The sequence below is a fragment of the Pristiophorus japonicus genome, chromosome 8, assembly GCF_044704955.1.
Source record: "Pristiophorus japonicus isolate sPriJap1 chromosome 8, sPriJap1.hap1, whole genome shotgun sequence".
In the NCBI taxonomy this organism is placed as follows: Eukaryota; Metazoa; Chordata; class Chondrichthyes; family Pristiophoridae; genus Pristiophorus; species Pristiophorus japonicus.
The window spans coordinates 117,676,628-117,695,548 of record NC_091984.1 but is presented as its reverse complement, the minus strand read 5'-3'; the positions used below and the strand labels follow the sequence as shown (position 1 = coordinate 117,695,548).

Sequence of the window (18,921 nt, the reverse complement as noted above, 5' to 3'; positions counted from 1 at the left end):
TATTTATTGCCCTTATAATTCATATGCCATGCTTTGTGGGAATTTACAATGAGGTTTTTGGGTTGATAAGTGATGTGATATCATATTTATGTAACAACTATAAATAAATATGACATCAACCCTATCTCTGATGTTTTATGAGGTCAGAATACTTGTTGCATGAATGTCTGGTTCGGACACAATGGGCCAAAATGGCCTCCTTCCGTGCTGTAAATTTCTTTGATTCTATGATTGGGATCTATGTGATATCCTTTGTGAACCTATATTCTGCTGTTACCTTGCTCCCAAGAAAAAGGATTTCAGACAGACATGCTCCTAATGCCTTAAGTATTCTTTGAGAGTGTTCCATCTGAGTTGCACACTTCCTCAAGGTTCAATTTTCTTAGTCAAAATCCCTTTTCTATTATTTCTATAAAATTATCTGAATCCTTTGAGAGTGTGCTTACTAGTTTACTGGTACCACCACAATCTTCTGGTATCAACAGCCACGATTGGAGATGCAGCCCCTGTATAGAATAGTAGATCTGATTCTGAGAATGGTTTCAATGTACAAATCCAGCTTGTCAAGTCAGTCAACTTGATATCAATCGTGAATAAGTTGCTGGAAATCAGGGATAAGCATGGAAACAATATTAGAACTTTAAGCTTAGCTGGATATGGTGCCTCTCAATTCTGGTAACATCCTTGAAAATCACTTTTGCACTTTTTCCAGTGCTTCAATATCATTTTCTTAGTATGAAGACAAGAACTGTACACAGTACTCCTAAAGTGGTCTAACGAAGGTTCCATACAAGTTTAACATTATCTCCCAGCTTGTGCATTCTATTCCTCTGGAAATTGCCCCAGCACTTTGTTGTACTCTTTATGGTCTTATCAACTGGTTTTGCTACCTCTAATGACTTCTGTATCTGCATTCCCAAATTTCCTTACTCCGCTACCCCAAGTAGCCAACTTATACTTTTTACCAAAAAGAACCACCTCACACTTTGTTACATTGAATTTCATTTGTCATTGTTCTGCTCAATCTGCAAGCCTGTTTATGTCTTCCTGTATTTTGGTGCAGTCCTCCACATTATCAGCAATACAACCCGCCCCCCCTCTCCCGCTCACACTACTTGGTATCATCTGCAAATCTCTCTGGTGCAGCAGTAGTGATCCTGCTGCTCAAACAGGTCACAGCGTACAAGTGGCGGCAGAGTCGCAAGACAGTGCCCGCAACAGGCCTGGAGAGAGATTTGAGAACACGTACAGTGCAGGAAAATGTTCAACAACCATATCTGGTTAGCCAAGGTGTGACTCACTTCTTGCTCTGTCTCATTCTTTCTTATAATGAAATGAGGCTGTCACCAGAAACAGGTGAGTGCCTGGGATGCCCTGGTCAGAGCCCTATCCAAAATGGTGCCAGGCATATTGCCAACATAAACAGGGCAGTAAATGTACTTATGCCATCTTGAGGCTATTACCACCCCGTTTATGCCAGGTGGCCAAGTTCAAATCTGTCACATTCTTTCTGTCTCCCTCACTCTCCCTCTCTCTCACTCCCTCTCTCTCTCATTTCCTCTTTCTCTATCTATCTCTCTTGTTCTCTCTCTCCTATCTATATGGTTGTCATTCCCTTTGTCATCTCTCTTTGTGTGTCTCCCTCTCTCTCGTTCTTTGGCTAGTGCCTGTGGAACTGTACCCCAATAAAAATCACCAATTTCAGGAAAACAGAGGTCGTCGGAACACAATTTAAATTCAGATATTAAAACAATTCATTTTTTCCACATGCCGGCGATTTGATTTGTCAGTTAAAATAATCATTTAAACCAGTAGGTTAATATGAAACATAATATATTTAAGTATTCAAAACAAAAAGAAATTCCCACGCATTATAACTTAGGCAATAAATATACAAGAGCAATGTTGACTCTTACAACAACTCTACATCAGTGGCTGAACTTAGAATTCTGCCATTGTGGTAGTTACCACAAGGACATCACACTGCAGTCTGTTAGAGTAACTCAAATATACTTAGGATTCAACAATAGTGAATATTATGCACGTAAAAATAATTAAACTTTCATGTCAATCCTGAAATACAATAAATTATTCTCAGATAGCGTCAAACTCAACAATTGACTTTTGTACAAACAAGTAGATTCTTGACAAACATACAGAACAAGCAAGGTTGTTGTTTCCATAGAGCATTATCCCCTATCACAGACTCTGCTTTGTGTAATAACACCTTTGTGACAAGTTCTGGAAACTTGCACTGTGGTACAATATACATTTCAAAACAATGAAAACTGTTTTCAAGTAGTTTGCATGAAAAATAGTACAAGGGTGATTTCTGTACAGATTGTGTCATGTTGCATTTCCAACAGACCTTTAGCAGTACTTTTCAGTTGAAAAAGAATCAACCAATAGTGGTCATATGTTGTCATACTGTAAGGTGTGCGATTCAATGTTTTAATCATGAATATATCTAAGGAACAAGTGGATGCCTATAGTTTTTTTGAACTTATTCTTGGGAAGGTGGTGGTGGGTCTTCTTCTTGAACCGCAGCAGTCCATGTGGTGAAGGTCCTCCCACAATACTGTTAGGTAGGGAGCTCCAGGAATTTGACCAAGCAATTATGGATGAGCTGTGATATATGTTCAAGTTGGAAAGGGAGCTTGGATTGTATTCCCATGCACCTGCTGCCATTGTCCTTTTAGGTGTTACTGCTTGGAATGCAACATTGCCGTGTACTTACTATTTATTCTCACCTGTACTACAGTAAGTACAAAGCAATGACTCAGATTCCTGAAGTTACAACACACATTTACAGATTATTGACACCGCATGGAATACCAAAGAGGATAGACAGCTCAGCATTGGTATTTTGACAGTGGACACTTGTTTATGGTAAATAAATTGTAAACAAATGTATTAAATTGAACCCTACTTGAAAATAAAACGTATAACAACCATGAGTGTTGAATTTATTTCATATTATTCAGACCACAAACTTGTTCATATCTCCTCACATCAATAAGAACAGTTGTCGGCCTAATTCCAGTGCATATAATTGTGAAGGGCACAGTAAACAAGTTTGCAACAAAAAAACATTTACTACTATTTATAAATAATACTGGAAAAAATTGAAATATTCTACCACATCTTTGCTGAAATGGTACAAGAAACATGCTTTCATTCTCAGGGGGTTAAAGTGCTGCTTTTGGTCAAATGTATTTGCAATAACTAACATTGACAAGAATTTGGACCCATATTTTTACATTATCTAACAAGTATTTTGATGCCATTGTCACATAATCAACAACTTTCTGTTGACTGTCCAAGTAAATTAAGCACGTGAGCGTTGTGGGTCAGAGGTCAAAGGCATTTGTGTTTTGCCCTTTTGCAGCCTTCTGATCTGAGTTTGGTTCAGTAAATCCAAGTATGTCTTTGACTTGAGGAACCTGGGGTAAGAGTCCTTCTGCATCAAGGTAAAGATCTTGCTCTGTGCCTCATCAAAGCAAGAGGAAGTTGGCTCTAGAATATTCTTTCCGGTCTTCTCGCGGATCTGGGATTCCAAGTTCACCTAAAAATTCAAATAGGAAAAGTCTGTCAGTACAACAGAACTAAGTCTACTTTGTTACGCAGAAGCAAGAAGTAGAAGAGTGTATTTTTACTGGCAAGTTCTTATATCGTATTTTAATAAAATTCAAAAATTATCTTTGCAACAAAGATATCATAATAAAAAATAATTTCAGTCGGTATATTATTGCTAAACAATAAAGATAGTGGTCAATAAAATCTACATCAAAGTTTAATGAACATGGCTATTTATTCATCTTTAAATATAATTATAGCAATATTTTAATTGTAGTTTAATGGCTGATATCTTTGGGAGGGAAATAGGAGTCCCAAGTAGCACAATGGGCTATTGCAGTACCATGTCACCTCTAGGACCTGCATTGAAACCAGTCTAGATTGTTGGATTAAACGGCCCTCTTTGTGAATGTTTGTCTGACTCTGTCTGTTGTTCACCCTGTAACCAGGTGAACATTCCTCATCTGGTGTTAAAATGTTCAAGACCCACATAGGGCACATAATCTAGGCTAACACTTCAGTGCCCCATTGAGGGAGTGCTGCATCATTGAAAGTGATGCTTTTGGAAGAAATGTTAAACTGGGACCCCATCTGGCTGTTCAGATGGATGTCAAAGATCCCATGGCACTATTTGATGAAGAGATGGTGGGGAGTTCTACTGGTGCCCTGGCCAACTTTCTACCCTCAACCAGTATCACAAAACAAGTTATCTGGTTATTTATCTCACTTTCCTGTCTGTGAGTCTTTGCTCTGTGCAAATTGGCTGCCACATTTTCCTATATTACAACAGTGACTATACTTCAACAATAATTACTTGGTGATGAAATGCTTTGAGACTTCCCGAGGATGTGAGAAGTGCTATACAAACACGTTTTTTCTTCTCCATTCTGATACACATACTGGAGAAGAGGGGATGGAATTGGTCCCCGCTGCACCTATATTACGGAGATGAGGATCAAGGCGCAATTTGGAGCCTTGAGCCCCCATCTTCAGGCGTATATTGTCAACCCGCCGCCAGTTTCGCGCCAGTTCCCAATGTCTAGGAATATATGAACATCAGGAACAGGAGTAGGCCATTCAGCCCAGGTACATAACTGATCTGTACCTCAACTCCCATTGGTCCTACCTTTGATCCATATCCCTTGAAACCGTTACCCAACAAAAATGTCTCCCCCACTGAATGACATGTTGCTCCATGATAGCAGACTTACTTCTGTGGAAGCCTCGACTGCAATGTATTCATCATAAATCTTCTTTGCCTTGGAGGCTAGCTTTGCGGGTGACTTGTGCTTTCTGTATTCCTCACACGCCAACCAGAACTTGATGTTTTCGTCACTGTACTCGGATTGCAGAAATTCAGTGAATGCTGCCAGGCCATCTGGGGGTAAAGAAAATGAGAAGCCTCGTGTGTTAGCAGAAACTAATAGACAATGTAGCAGCAGCTCACAGTACAAATGACTGGGCAGTGTTATCACACTCATGCACTTGCATCAAATTCCCCCCTTCCTTTATTTTGACAGAGGTGTTAACCTATTTAAAATAATTGAGTTAACACCTCAGCTAAGATAGCAGAGAGAGAGAGAGGAATTTGATACATTGATATCAACCCCAACAATAATTTTCACCCTCAAATGACGATTTTAAAAACCCAATGGGGTCGATCTGGACTTTGTGCAATAGTGTAAAACAGGTCAATAGAAACAAATAATTGAGTGATGTTAAACAAGCCAGCGACTCGCTATTGCCAGTTTGACACTATCGCACAAAGTCAAGATCTATCCCGACATGCCAGACTTTGCATTAGTTTGTAGCTATCAATCAGTAACACACAGTTGGGAATGCAGGAGCCGGATTTCCATTGACAGCCCATTGTGCAATGCAACAATTAAAACCAGACAGATCCTTTGTCTCGTGCCTTCGGTTGGAAATGGTCACAACCCATAATAACATGGCACTTCTCATTCTTTGCACGTATGCTGTTGCTTCCCCATCACAAAATAAATGCCTTTATAGATAAACGCATTTATCTATTTACTGCCAGCCACAACGTGCAATCAGCTCGAGCGTGCAAGGAAGATTTGAAACTGAAATCGAAAAAAAAATACAGCAATTCTAAATTGTAAAGCAGCTCCCTAAATAGCAAGCCTCTAGAATGTGACCTTCCATTCACGTTCGCTTGCACCTTCAGTAGTTTGGAATGATTGAGTAGGGTCTTGAATTGAGTGGTGCAGAGGTAATAGGGCCCTGTCGCTCATTTACACTCGAGCATGTTCCTTCGAACAACTGTCCCAACAAACGATGCACTGTGCACATGAAAAAAAACTCTTTATAGATTGTGCCTGTGAAGGAATTGGCGGTAGATGACCCTCGCAGTGAACATTCGTCTGAATAGATTGCTGGGAATCAACGCAAACTGCCTGTGAGTGACAGCGAAACCCCAAGAGGCCATACCCAGATGTGAAATAACATCCACCATATGGCTCTTGATGACTGGGACAGCTGACAACACAAACAAGCACCCTCCAGAGCTGACTGCTTACACGTACATCAAGCCTGGAGCCTGGGAAGCTCTCATTGGCACAGGGCTGCGCGGGGCTCCCTGGTGACTGGACTATACAACTTGGACTGCCAGATGATACACTGCATCCTGTCTTTTGCAGTCAGTGAGGCCTTGCTTGTGCTTCGTTTGAAGACACAGCTGGAACTTGTCATGAGATGAACCTACGTCGCACCATGGAACAGTCCAGAACTTTAATCACACTGTAGGAAAATAGATGTAACCCAGTTTTTTTCCGAGTAGAAACGATCATCAGACTGTTTTTCCTTTAAAGGGGCACTGTCTTAAAAGATAACCTGTTGACAAATTGTATTTTTTTGGCCTAGGCAGAGAGAAACGCCAGAATAACCCTCCCACCAATGATGACTTCACACCTGTGTTACAGAGTGATGTTATTTGCATCACTCAATGCAAACAAAACTGAAAAAGCAAAAAACTTTGCAAAATATTTTTTCAGAAAACAGTGCTCCTTTAAACCCCACCAGGAGCACACAGTGGGTAGATGCACCACGTGGTTCATTCATCTCATGACAGCACTGGAAGGTCAAAGGTTGAATCACTGATGGATTGCCAATCTCAGCTCAGACAGCAGTGGGTTCACTAAACCTAGCCTCAAGATCTCCCAATTAGAAAGTGGGGCAAAAATGATCACTATCCAGTGAACACTGGCAAAATGCACACCTCTGGATACTAGTTGATGACTAGCTTGAGGCAGTGGCTAAATAATTGCCCGGAGAGCCTGTCTCTGCTTTCACGTGACAAATGGTTACTTGGGTCAGGTATCAGAGCCGGTGGAAGCAGATCCCATCATTATTATTCACTGCTTTCAGTTTAGGAAGGATATGGAGAGAGCTTTTTTTAAACGTGTATTTCCCCATGAGGTTTCTTCCCCTCTCGGGAGATAAGTTGTTAATTTGGGGATAGAACCACTGCCAGATTTACTACTAATAAAAATAAACTTAAATTGAAACTTAAATAAATGAACATCTGGGTACAGATTCTTAATCTTGAGTAATTGATTTTTTTCTCTCAAGGCTGTTTCTGAACTTCATCCTCAGTAGTGATATAAATTAACCCCATTTATTATAAGCATGTTCTGGTGGATGTTCATAGTTTCTTGTCTAAACGAGCGGAGTTACTATCGAAAATGTAATTGTGCAAGTTTGCTGACTTTGTTAGGTTTCTAAGCAACCGCCTGGATTCAAATGCTACAGGATATTTCAATAACCCTTGTAAGATATCTAATGAGAAACCTTAATAATCCTAGTGACATACATCAATAACCCCTGTGGAAAGAGGACAATTAACTTAAAATTCTAATTTTTATAACCAAATATTGTTAGTGAGAAAACTGGATTTTTTTTTATTAACACTAATTACAAATTATTTCAATATTTTTGTAAAGGATGAATATAAATTTTAAATGGAGATGCTAAAAAATGGTAGCTAAGTTTTAATAAAACTACATGCCAATTTAAGATCTTGGATAATTACTGGAGAGAAGCTTTATAGAACAAGTCATGGCTCATTACAAAGACTGTTGATCTCTCAAGAGCTTTGTGTACTGCAATATTAATCTTGTAAGATTAATGACTGGATTAATCACAGTTTGCTCGGACTGTGCCAATTACAGTTCAGAACTTAATAGCTTTTACATGAATTTATTGAGATGAATCTTCCAGGTTCCATTTTCCAGAACCTTCCTTTATGCTGCAAGTAAATTCTGTAACACTGAATGTTGAATGAATGAAGCAAGTGTGAGTTTCTTTAAAGAATTACTTACTTTTATGAGATATTAGTTGTAGCAAAGATTCGCTCCACTTCTTAACTTCAGCACAGCTGAGTCTGTTCAAAGAAAGAGTAAGTCGATTAGAGGCAAAACCCTTTCACATTATGGACTAAAAGGATTGTGTACAACTGATCAATGCTGGTGATGAGGCAGCGTAAAATAAATGCCAACCCTACAGCTTAAATATGATTTACTCTGGAATGTAAATAAACACCTACTTTATGTTTGTGGGAATTAGCGTTAATTTATCGATTCCTTAAATCTGCATCAGAGAGAATAATGCAACTGTGTCGATCCCATATTTGAATTTTTTTTGTTGCACCCTTGTTACAGTATTACACCCACAAACAACAAATAGGATTCAGAGACACAGAACTAGATACATTTTTCAGCATGTAGAAAGTGGTAATAACATCAATTATTCAGCTGATGCTCCAGCAAGAACCAGTCAGTTTGCAACAAGATTCAGTGCACAAATTATTGTTCAACAAAGCTTGCTGAGTGCATGACCAGTCAGATCCCAATAGTTAAAAAGTGTCACTTCAGTTCACTGAGGCCAGGGAGCAGTCCAATGTTTTATCATTGGCTGACTGCACCATTGTTGATACTTGCAAAGAACAGCCACCATCAACAATGGGAAATATGCTGCTCTATGTTGCTATCTGCCCCCTCTCCCCCAGAGAGAATTGGCAAGAGAAAAAGGTTAGAGAAAATTAATTGCATTAAATCTGTCTGGGTTCCCACTCTTGATTGCTATCAGTGACATTACAACAGTGACTACACTTCAAAAAAAAAGTACTTTGTTGGCTGCAAAGCATTTTGGGATGTCCCGAAAGGTGCTATATAAATACAAAACTTTTTTCTTTCTTTCTTCTGCTGGAATGTGTGGATATTGAGTGAGGGCAGGTGTTAGGCTTGACTTTGTTGAGCACTCCTTCCATCCCAGTTGAAATGGCTGCAAGACACTCTTTGTCTGGCCTCAGACAACAAATGGCCGGTTGGGCAAGGGACCAGAGAGCTGCAGAGGCCCTTGGAGCTATGTCCCAGCATTAATGAATGCCTTCCGGAGAGGTGGGGAGAAAAAAATACATATTTTTACTCCTCCTGACTTTGCAGTAGAACTTCCCAGCTCACCTAATGTGCTCAGTTCAGCTCCAGGAGGTTTGGGGATAAAAAAATGAAAATTCTCCAATCTGTCGCAGTACCACGTGAAGACTGCTTTCAGACTATTCCCATCCTACTCACTGTCTGCTTCAATTCTTAATACAGTCAGAACGCAACAAGGGTTCCTTGTCAAGACCAAGTGAGGTAATGATCAAAAGCAATACCAAATTAATTTGCTTTACCCTTCACATTGTACCAAGGTGAGTGAAGCTATAAAATAAGATTCCTTACATTTGTTATATAATTGGTGATATCGGCCGAATAGTACTATTAGGTTTTGAATGTACTGAACAAGCATCTCAATGAGCAGGTAGCCAGTAGCGACAGGGTTGGTAGAGTATTACTTTTGAAAATAATAATGATATTGGAAAGGATCCTACTTAAGTTCCCTTGTTACTAATGGATTAAGGTGTGCTTTTCACATTTCTGTAGCAGGTTAACACATAAGAAAAGCCGTCTGTAATACAAGAGGTAATCGGTCATCCAATGAGTTTAGAAACATAGAAAATAGGTGCAGGAGTAGGCCATTCGGCCCTTCGAGCCTGCACCACCATTCAATATGATCATGGCTGATCATGCAACTTCAGTACCCCACTCCTTCTTTGTCTCCATACCCCTTGATCCCTTTAGCCGTAAGGGCCACATCTAACTCCCTTTTGAATATATCTAACGAACTGGTCTCAACAACTTTCTGTGGTAGAGAACTCCACAGGTTCACAATTCTCTGAGTGAAGAAGTTTCTCCTCATCTTCACACGTCAGGGAAGGGAGGGGAGAATAAAACCTGACCTGTACCCCCACCCCACCAATCAGTTGTTTCTTTTATTCTGATTTATCCCTTCGGTTTTCAGATATACACAAGTAAAATCAATCTACTTGGCCTTTTAATGCCCTTTTCAACCAGCTTGACTTTGAGAGTCAGGAGACTTTCCACTGTTGGGGAGGAGGGGGCGGACTTGTGGTTGGAAAAGAGAGATCACAGAGCGTTGCCAAAAGGGAAAGAATTCAAGATGCAAGGGGTTTGCTCATCACAGGTCTGAAAACCAGCAGGGATTTAAAATACATTATTTTTAAACTGGAAGCAAGAAATCAAAAAAAACAGATACAGACTAATTTTCTTTTCTTCTCATTGCATCTGTGCATCTCATGGTCAGGGAGCAGTGCAAAACTGCACATTGAATATGGTCTACGGTGGTTTCAGGGAGACAATTACCTGTGAGCTGCGCCTGGTTTGTCCTTCTTGATGGACGCTGAGCTGTGATCACTCAGCGTCTCCGGCTTTGGCAACAAGAAGCCAAGGCGATGTTTCATATCCTTTGCACTATGAGGAATCGACAGACATGTGATTAAGAAAAGGAACTAATGCCTGTGTTACAAAGATTACCAATAGCTCTGAAACCTCACAAACATTGAAGTACTACATAAAGTGCATGCAAAAATGCATTAACTAATTGTGAGCACCTTGCGCAAGTAAATATATCAGTGATAAAACACTTCAATAAAACACAGAATAAACGATACTTTATTTAAATGGTAGTATTTCACTACAATGATCTGTAATATAAGGCACATTATTTATAGCTCCCAGTTTTAAAAAAATACTGTGCAGCACTCTATAATAAAGATTTTATCAGACTCTTAGAGAGACTGTAGTAGGGAGGAGTTACTGTATCAGATGGAAATAGTACTGGGTGGAAAAAAACTGTTCCAGGGGAAAACACAGATTTTTTTTTAATTGCCAGGCTCTGGGGCTTGAATTGTTGCTAACGCCAAATCAGTATTAAGACATGAAAACAGCAACCGGGTCAGTGCAGAAATAGTTATTTTACATCAATGATTTTCCTCGGTCATATTCAAGCCCTTCGAGGAACTGACACTGCACTCAGGAAACTAAACATGTCACAATGGGAAAGGATCTAATAAAGGGTCTATCAAAAAGCACACAGCACACTCTTATCTAACATGAGCAGAACTCAGAGGGATTTACAGCAGCAACATCTGTCATTATACCCGTTGTGAGCGCAGAAATCCTTTCCATCTGAAATCATTTCTTTTTTAAATTGATATTTTCACACAGAACTAAGAGACGCTATGGGCCAGGTATCTGTGCAGGTCGCTATTGATTTAACTCTCTGTGCCTTTCTCATGTAAATGGCAACTCGGCAAATCACCCAATAATTTACACTATGCTGCCGCAAACCTTCCAATTCTTTCTTATTGAAATCCACTCGTCTGGTCATTTAAAGTGCATAAAATACACGCATGCTATAATCTTTCAAGCTGTATTTGGTTAAACAATACATTAAGTGAACATTGCTGGAAATATAAGCACAAAAATAAATCTGAACTCCATACAGTTAAATACATACCTCCTTAGGCAAGTGGCAGGCAGTGCAGCTAGTCCTTTACACATGTTGATATTAATCAGTCTCTGTTGACTAGTGTCAGTTCTATGGCAATGCTTCACTTCGGCTTTGATATATTCGAGTTTCTGATCCAGCTCTCAGCAGAGACAGGGCTTTTATATGGTGTGTTCAATGGACAGGGGCCAAGCAGCTGGCCAATGACAGCCTCTGCAGTAAACCAGCAGTGATGACGACTAACAGCCAAAGTCAACAGACTGACTAGCATGATGCACTAAGCAGCCACAATTTGTTTATCTTACCAGAAATGACAACCCTGCACTGTGTCCCAACATCTTTGAGAAACCACTGTTTGCCCCTGGATTTTCCCCAAAGAGAATTACACATATCCTGGGACTGGAGTTTAAACTCCGAACTAAAAAAAATACTGTTAGGTATACCTTGCTTTTAATCATCTCATTGCTTTTAACACTAATTCACTTATGATACTAAAATGTAATATCAGCAAATATATACCAGTTGGATAAATATCTCCGTGGTGCTAGAAGCTTCTCGGTCTCTTGGTATGTTTACAAAACTGAACAAGCAAAATCCACCAAGCAATTCCTTTCACAGATCCTTTCCTGCAAGTAAAAGCATTCCTTAAACTGGTCATGTAGATCCTTCATTTCCTGGGCACCAGCATCTATTACTTGTCAAAAGGGAAATATTTTGTTCAAAGTAAGATGTCCTTACTATATAGTATAAATGCACATGAGGCCCATACTTGAGAGAAGGTCACTCTGTGACCAGTAACCTTTATTAGCCAGCACTGAAGTGATGAAGGTGGGTGGAGCTTCCCCTTTTATACCTGAAAGTCCAGGTTAGGAGTGTCTCCCACAAATTCACCCCCTTGTGGTCAATGTTCTCACGGTGTACAACTTAGGTCAGCTTATACATGCGTTACAATGACAGTTGAATACATGACATCACTTCCCCCCCAAAGCCTTATTGGGATCACAGGTTAAGTCTCTCTGGTGGTTTATGCTCCTTTGTAGAGTGCCTGAGTTGGGGCTCCGGTTGTTGGGCGCTGGCCTGAGTGTCTGCTGTTTGCGGTGCCTCAGGCCTGTCCGGACTGCCCACAGTGACTGGGCTCTCCTCCACTTGGTTCCGGTGTTCGGTCACCTGTGGAGGAGTGAACTCTACATCGTGTTCTTCCTCTGCTTCTTCTGTGGGGTTGCTGAACCTCTTTTTTGTTTGATCCATGTGTTTGCGGCAGATTTGTTCATTGGTAAGTTTAACTACCAGAATCCTATTCCCCTCTTTGGCAATCACGGTGCCTGCGAGCCATTAAGGCCCTGCAGCATAGTTGAGGACAAAGACACGGTCATTGACATCGATACATCGCGCCCTCGCATTTCCGTCATGGTAGTCACATTGTGACTGGCGCCTTCTCGCAACAATTTCTTTCATAGTGGGGTGTATAAGGGATAACCTGGTTTTGAGCATCCTTTTCATTAGCAGCTTTGCGGGTGGAACCCCTGTGAGTGAGTGTGGTCGGGATCTATTGGACAACAGGAGGCGTGATAAGCGGCTTTGTAGGGAACCCCCTTAGATTCTGAGCATCCCCTGTTTGATTGTCTGTACTGCATGTTCCACCTGGACATTTGAGGCCGGCTTGAACGGTGCCATTCTGACATGGTTGATACCATTTCCTGCCATGAAGTCCTGGAATTCAATGTTCGTAAAGCACGGGCCATTGTCACTGACCAAGACGTCTGGCAGACCATGGAGGCAAACATTGCCCATAGACTTTCTACCGTGGCAGAGGATGTGCTTGAATTGAGAATGTCACACTCAATCCATTTGGAGTAGGCATCTACTACAACCAAAAACATTTTTCCCATGAAAGGACCTGCGTAGTCCACATGGATGCGTGACCATGGCTTGGCAGGCCAGGACCAGGGGCTAAGGGGAGCTTCCCTGGGCGCATTGCCCAGCTGGGCATACGTGTTGCACCTGCGAACACAAAGTTCCAAGTCTGCATCTATCCCTGGCAACCAAACGTGTGACCTGGCAATTGCTTTCATCATGACAACGCCCGGGTTCTCATTGTGGAGTTCTCTGATGAACACCTCTCTGCCCATCTGGGGCATGACTATGCGGTTTCCCCATAGTAGGCAATCGGCCTGAATCGAGAGTTCATCCTTGCGCCTGTGAAATGGTTTGAATTCCTCAGGGCATGCCCCGTACGTGGCTGCCCAGTCCCCATTCAGGACACATTTCTTGACTAAAGACAGCAGCGGGTCTCTATTTGTCCAGACTTTAATCTGACGGGCTGTCACGGGCGAGCCTTCGCTTTCAAAGGCTTCAACAGCCATGACCATCTCAGCAGCATGCTCGGTTGCCCCCTCGGTGGTGGCTAGTGGGAGCCTGCTGTGTGCATCGGGCAATTTTCAGTGCCCGGTCTGTGCCGAATTGTATAGTCATAGGTGGCTAACATGAGTGCCCACCTCTGTATGCAGGCCGATGTATTTGCATTAATGGCCTTGTTGTCGGCCAAAAGGGATGTTAGGGGTTTGTGATGCGTCGCACGTTAAAACAAGTTTCTTACATGGATCATATAGCGTTAACAGATTGTTGGAGCATAACAAATTTCGTGCTCTATCAAAAGCCCTTTCCTGGCTGTCCCCCCCAGACCCATTCGCGACCTTTGCGTAGGAGCACGTGTAGCGACTCTAACAGCGTGCTCAATTTGGGAAGAAAGTTACCAAAATAGTTCAGGAGCCCCAGGAACGAACGCAGCTCCGTCGTGTTGCGGGTCTGGGTGCTCTCTGGTTGCTTCTGTTTTGGATGCTGTAGGTCTGATTCCATCTGCTGCTACCCTCATCCCCAGGAATTCTACCTCTGGAGCCAGGAAGACGCACTTCGCCTTTTTCAGTCGCAGACCTACCCGGTCCAGTCTGCGTAGCACCTCCTCCAGGTTACGGAGGTCTTCTTCAACCCGTGATGAGGATGTCGTCTTGAAAAACCACTGTCCTTGGAATCAACTTGAGGAGGCTTTCCATATTTCGTTGAAAGATCGCGGTGGCCGAACGAATCCCGAACGGACATCTGTTATACTCAAACAACCCCTTGTGTGTCGTGATGGTGGTCAGCTTCTTCGACTCACTTGCCAGCTCCTTGGTCATGTAAGCTAAGGTCAGGTCCAATTTTGAAAAGAGTTTGCCACCGGATAGCGTTGAAAAGAAGTCCTCCGCTCTCGGTAGCGGGTACTGGTCTTGGAGTGACACCCAATTGATGGTGGCCTTGTAATCGCCACATATCCTGACCGACGCATCCGCCTTGAGCACCGGCACAATCGGGCTCGCCCAGTCACTGAATTCGACTGGCGAGATGATGCCTTCCCTCAACAGGCGGTCCAATTTGCCTTCTATCTTTTCCCGCATCACGTACGCACCGCTCTGGCCTTGTGGTGTACTGGCCTGGTGTCCGGGTTTATGTGAATCACTACCTTGGTCCCCATGAAAGTGCCAATGCCGGGTTGAAATAATGAGTCAAATTTGTCTAGGACCTGTGTGCATGATATTTGCTCCACAGAAGAAATTGCATTGACATCGCCCCATTTCCAGTTCATGACAGCCAGCCAACTCCTCCCGAGCAGTCGGGACCGTCCCCTGGGACAATCCAGAGTGGCAACCTGTTCTCCGAATCTTTGTGGGTCACGACTACCGTGGCGCTACCTAGCACCAGAATGATCTCCTTTGTATATGTCCGTAGCTGTGCATCAATTGGCAATAATTTTGGCCTCCTGGCCTTGGACGCCCACAATTTGATACTCATCAGGGAATGGCTGACCCCTCTGTCTAGCTCCATTGATACTGGGATGCCATTGAGAAGCACTTTCATCATTATTGGTGGCATCCTGGTGTATGAACTGTATATGTGCTCCACATGAACTCGCTATACTTCAGCTTCCAACAAATTCCCCCAGTGTCCATTTGGCTCCGTAGGGCTTACATCGGGCCCGTCCTCCTCATACATCAACCTGGCTGCAGGCTTCCTGCACATACGCACCAAGTGACCGCTGACGTTGCAGTTTCTGCAGGTATATTGCTGATACCTGCAAGCTCTGGCTGTGTGTATTTGCCTCCACATCTCCAACATAAACCATTGTTGGAAACAAAAGGTCCATTACCCATCGATCGTCTCTGATTGTCTCTGTAACTGTCCTTAAACGCACCATTGACAGGTGTTGATGGCCCCATTACTGGCCGCATTATCCCTTGCGATGGCATGAATCACCGTTCAGCTAGCCATTATCTCTGTTGAAATCCCCTTTGGGTTCGACTACATGCTCGGGCATGTCCGATTGCCCCTGTCTGCCTGGAGAACTGTTAACAATGTTGACTCCCTATCCATTTGCTGCATTTAAACCAAGATTTTTGTCAAACATTATTCTGGTCTCTTCCTCCCCTGAGGTAAATGTCAAAGCCGCCGTTTCCAGGGTCAATCTTTGGTCTCAATCAGTTTCCTGAAAACCCCAGCGTGCCCGATGCCATCAATAAAAAATCTCGCAGCATCTCCGCTCTGCATGCATCTGGGAACTTACATAGGCTCGCCAGTCGCCAGAGGTCTGCCACGAAGTCTGGAACACTTTGCCCTTCTCGCCGCCGGTGCGTGTAAAACCGGTGTCTCGCCATGTGCATGCTGCTCGCCAGTTTAAAGTGTTCCCTGATCAACTTACTGAGCTCTTCAAAAGTCTTGTCCGTCGGCTTCTCTGGCGCTAGAAGGTCCTTCATCAGGGAGTACGTCCTGGATCCACAAACCGTCAGGAGATGAGCCCTGCGTTTGTCGGCCGAATCCTGTCCCAGCCATTCCTTAGTGCCGAAACTTTGCTGTAGTCTCTCAATAAAATCGTCCCAATCATCACCAACACAGTACCTCTCGTCTGTGCTGCTAGTGGCCATGATCGCGTGGTTTAAATCCCAGTTTCTCGTCGCCAATAATATGTCCTTACTATACAGTATAAATGCACACGAGGCCCATACTTGAGAAAAGACCACTCTGTGACCAGTTACCTTCATTAGCCAGCACTGAAGTGATGAAGGTGGTTGGAGCTTCCCCTTTTATACCTGAAAGTCCAGGTTAGGAGTGTCTCCCACAAGTTCACCACCTAGTGGACAATGCTCTCACGGTGTACAACTTAAGTCAGTTTATACATGGGTTACAATGACTTTTGAATAAATGACACAAAGCATTTTTAACTCCTCAATGGCCAAGTTAGTCTCCTGCTGTGGTAACTCCAGTTAGGTTGCAGCACACGACAGTACCTTTTAGCATGTTATGAATTAAAATAAGATGAAGCACATTTTATGGATTGTGTTCTGTCAATATTGAAGAAACCCATGTCTATTGCAACTATAGTATAGTATAGGAAGGAAGTATTTTAATTATATATTTTTAAAATTTCTTAATATATTCTAGTAACTCGTTAATACAAATGCTGGACTATATATTCTACTTATTCACTGTGCTGATTATATTGCAAATTGTCAGGTAGATGGAGTTAAGATACACATCAGTGAGGATCTAATTGAATGGTAGAACAGGCTCGAGGGGCTGAATGGTCTGCTCCTGTTCTCCTATGTTCCTATGATTACATGGCATAAAACAGAGTATCGTGTGTGTATATACAATAAGCTAGAGGATACCTTGTTTTATGCTATGCAATGTGCAATATAATCAGAGCCAGTAAATAAGTAAAGTTATGTTTTTATTACACAGAATATTGTAAAGCTGAATGAATATCTCCACAGTGTGAGAAGCTCCTCAATTTCTTTGTATGTTTTTAATGGATTGCTTGGTACCCTGGTGACTTGGAGGGGACCTTGAAGGTAACGGCATTCCCATGCGCCTGCTGCCCTTGTCTTTCTAGGTGGTAGAGGTCGTGGGTTTGGGAGGTGCTGCTGAAGAAGCCGTGGTGAGTTGCTGCAGGGCATCGTGTAAATGGTACACACTGCAGCCACAGTACGCTGGTGATGGAGGGAGTGAATGTTTAAGGAGATGGATGGGATGCAGATCAGGCAGGCTGCTTTGTCCAGGATGGTGACGAGCTTCTTGAGTGTTATTGGAGCTGCACTCATCCAGGTAAGTGGAGGGTACTGTTGCAAGCAACCCAGGAGTAAAATCATTGGGGAAGTAAAAAATTATGTTTTTTTTTCAATTTTCTTTGAACACTTTTGTTTACTAATTATAAAAATATTGAATGTGGGAAAAAGGCTGTTTGACTGACAGCCAAGAATGATCCACTCATGTAATGAAGTGTCTGTTCACTTTCCAGTATGGACATGTTGGGTGACCATCGGCAGGAGTGTGGGGGCGGGGCTGTTGGAGGCAGGAGGTCATGTGATGACACCTCCAAAGAATATGTCCAACCAGAGTTGGCAACCCTAGTGTGGGAGCAGGAGAGAATTCACACGATTGGGAAGTATTTGGGAGGGGAGTGTGAAGGTCTGGGATGATTGAGGAAAGGTCTTGGGATCTGGTAGGATTGAAGTAGGAGATGGAGGGAATTGGGCTGTGATGGTATGAGGAGATTGGAGTCTGACATTTTGAGGGGAGAAAGGCTTAAAGAAGATAAAGGCTGTCAGCCTTTATTAATTTCCCCCAACAAAACAGACGTTTTGCAGTAGTGATTATGTGATGAAATATCAGGAATGGGGCCTGAAGCCACCAGCTTCTGACTCGGAGGCTGTCAGCGGACACCTATAAGAACAACTAGTAAAGGTCAAATAAAGGTCTAGGTTCCCCAGTGCTATGAGTCAGACCAGGGAACTTAAGCCTTGGAACTGGCTGATAGTCATCAGCGACAAACAAAGTGGAATCATAAAGGAGCCAAACTCAGTAGGTAACTATGTTAGCTGTGGAAGTAAGCAGATAAAATGTAAGACCCTATTTGAAGACTACCATATACACCAGGCAGTCGATGACCCTTCATCAATTCTGATAGTAGCAGAAAAAAGCTTAACACATTAGTTTGAAACTTCATTCTCAGTTATTTTAGAGGGAGTTATCCAATTTATGTTAAACAGTTAACGACTCTGCTAAAATAACAGAGAGGAGTTTCTCTATAATCCTATGAAATAACTTCAAGGCCAAAGACAATGGCCCAGAAATTCTGCTTTCTCCTTCCCGCGGGTGTTCGACTAGATTTTAGAGATAAAATACGCACCTACCTGAAGCTGCTGCCCCCGCTCGACTTTCCGATGCACAGGCCTCCTCTTGCTGCGCTTCGCAGTGCGTGCACGTCGGGACGTGCGCAGGCCTGGAGCTGGAGTCACATGGCTCTGGGCAGCCAATCAGGTATAGTATATTCTCATTCATAGTAATAGGAGTTTCGTAAGTCCGAAGCTCCTATTGCTATGAATGAGAAACTACCCACCTCCCAACACCCAGAATTCTAATAAAAAATAGAAATTATACACTACATAT

General features: G+C 42.5%; 1 protein-coding gene across 1 annotated transcript; it reads right to left on the bottom strand.

Moving 5' to 3' along the window:
* Positions 1-1,816: 1,816 nt before the first annotated feature.
* LOC139268722 (regulator of G-protein signaling 4-like) lies at positions 1,817-11,567 on the bottom strand. Its single transcript, XM_070887346.1, has 5 exons — positions 11,455-11,567; positions 10,299-10,406; positions 7,917-7,978; positions 4,788-4,954; positions 1,817-3,565 (listed from the first exon to the last, which is right to left on the bottom strand). Exons 1-5 carry the CDS (start codon positions 11,496-11,498, stop codon positions 3,329-3,331), a joined length of 618 nt encoding a protein of 205 aa, XP_070743447.1. The 5' UTR covers positions 11,499-11,567; the 3' UTR covers positions 1,817-3,328.
* Positions 11,568-18,921: the final 7,354 nt, after the last annotated feature.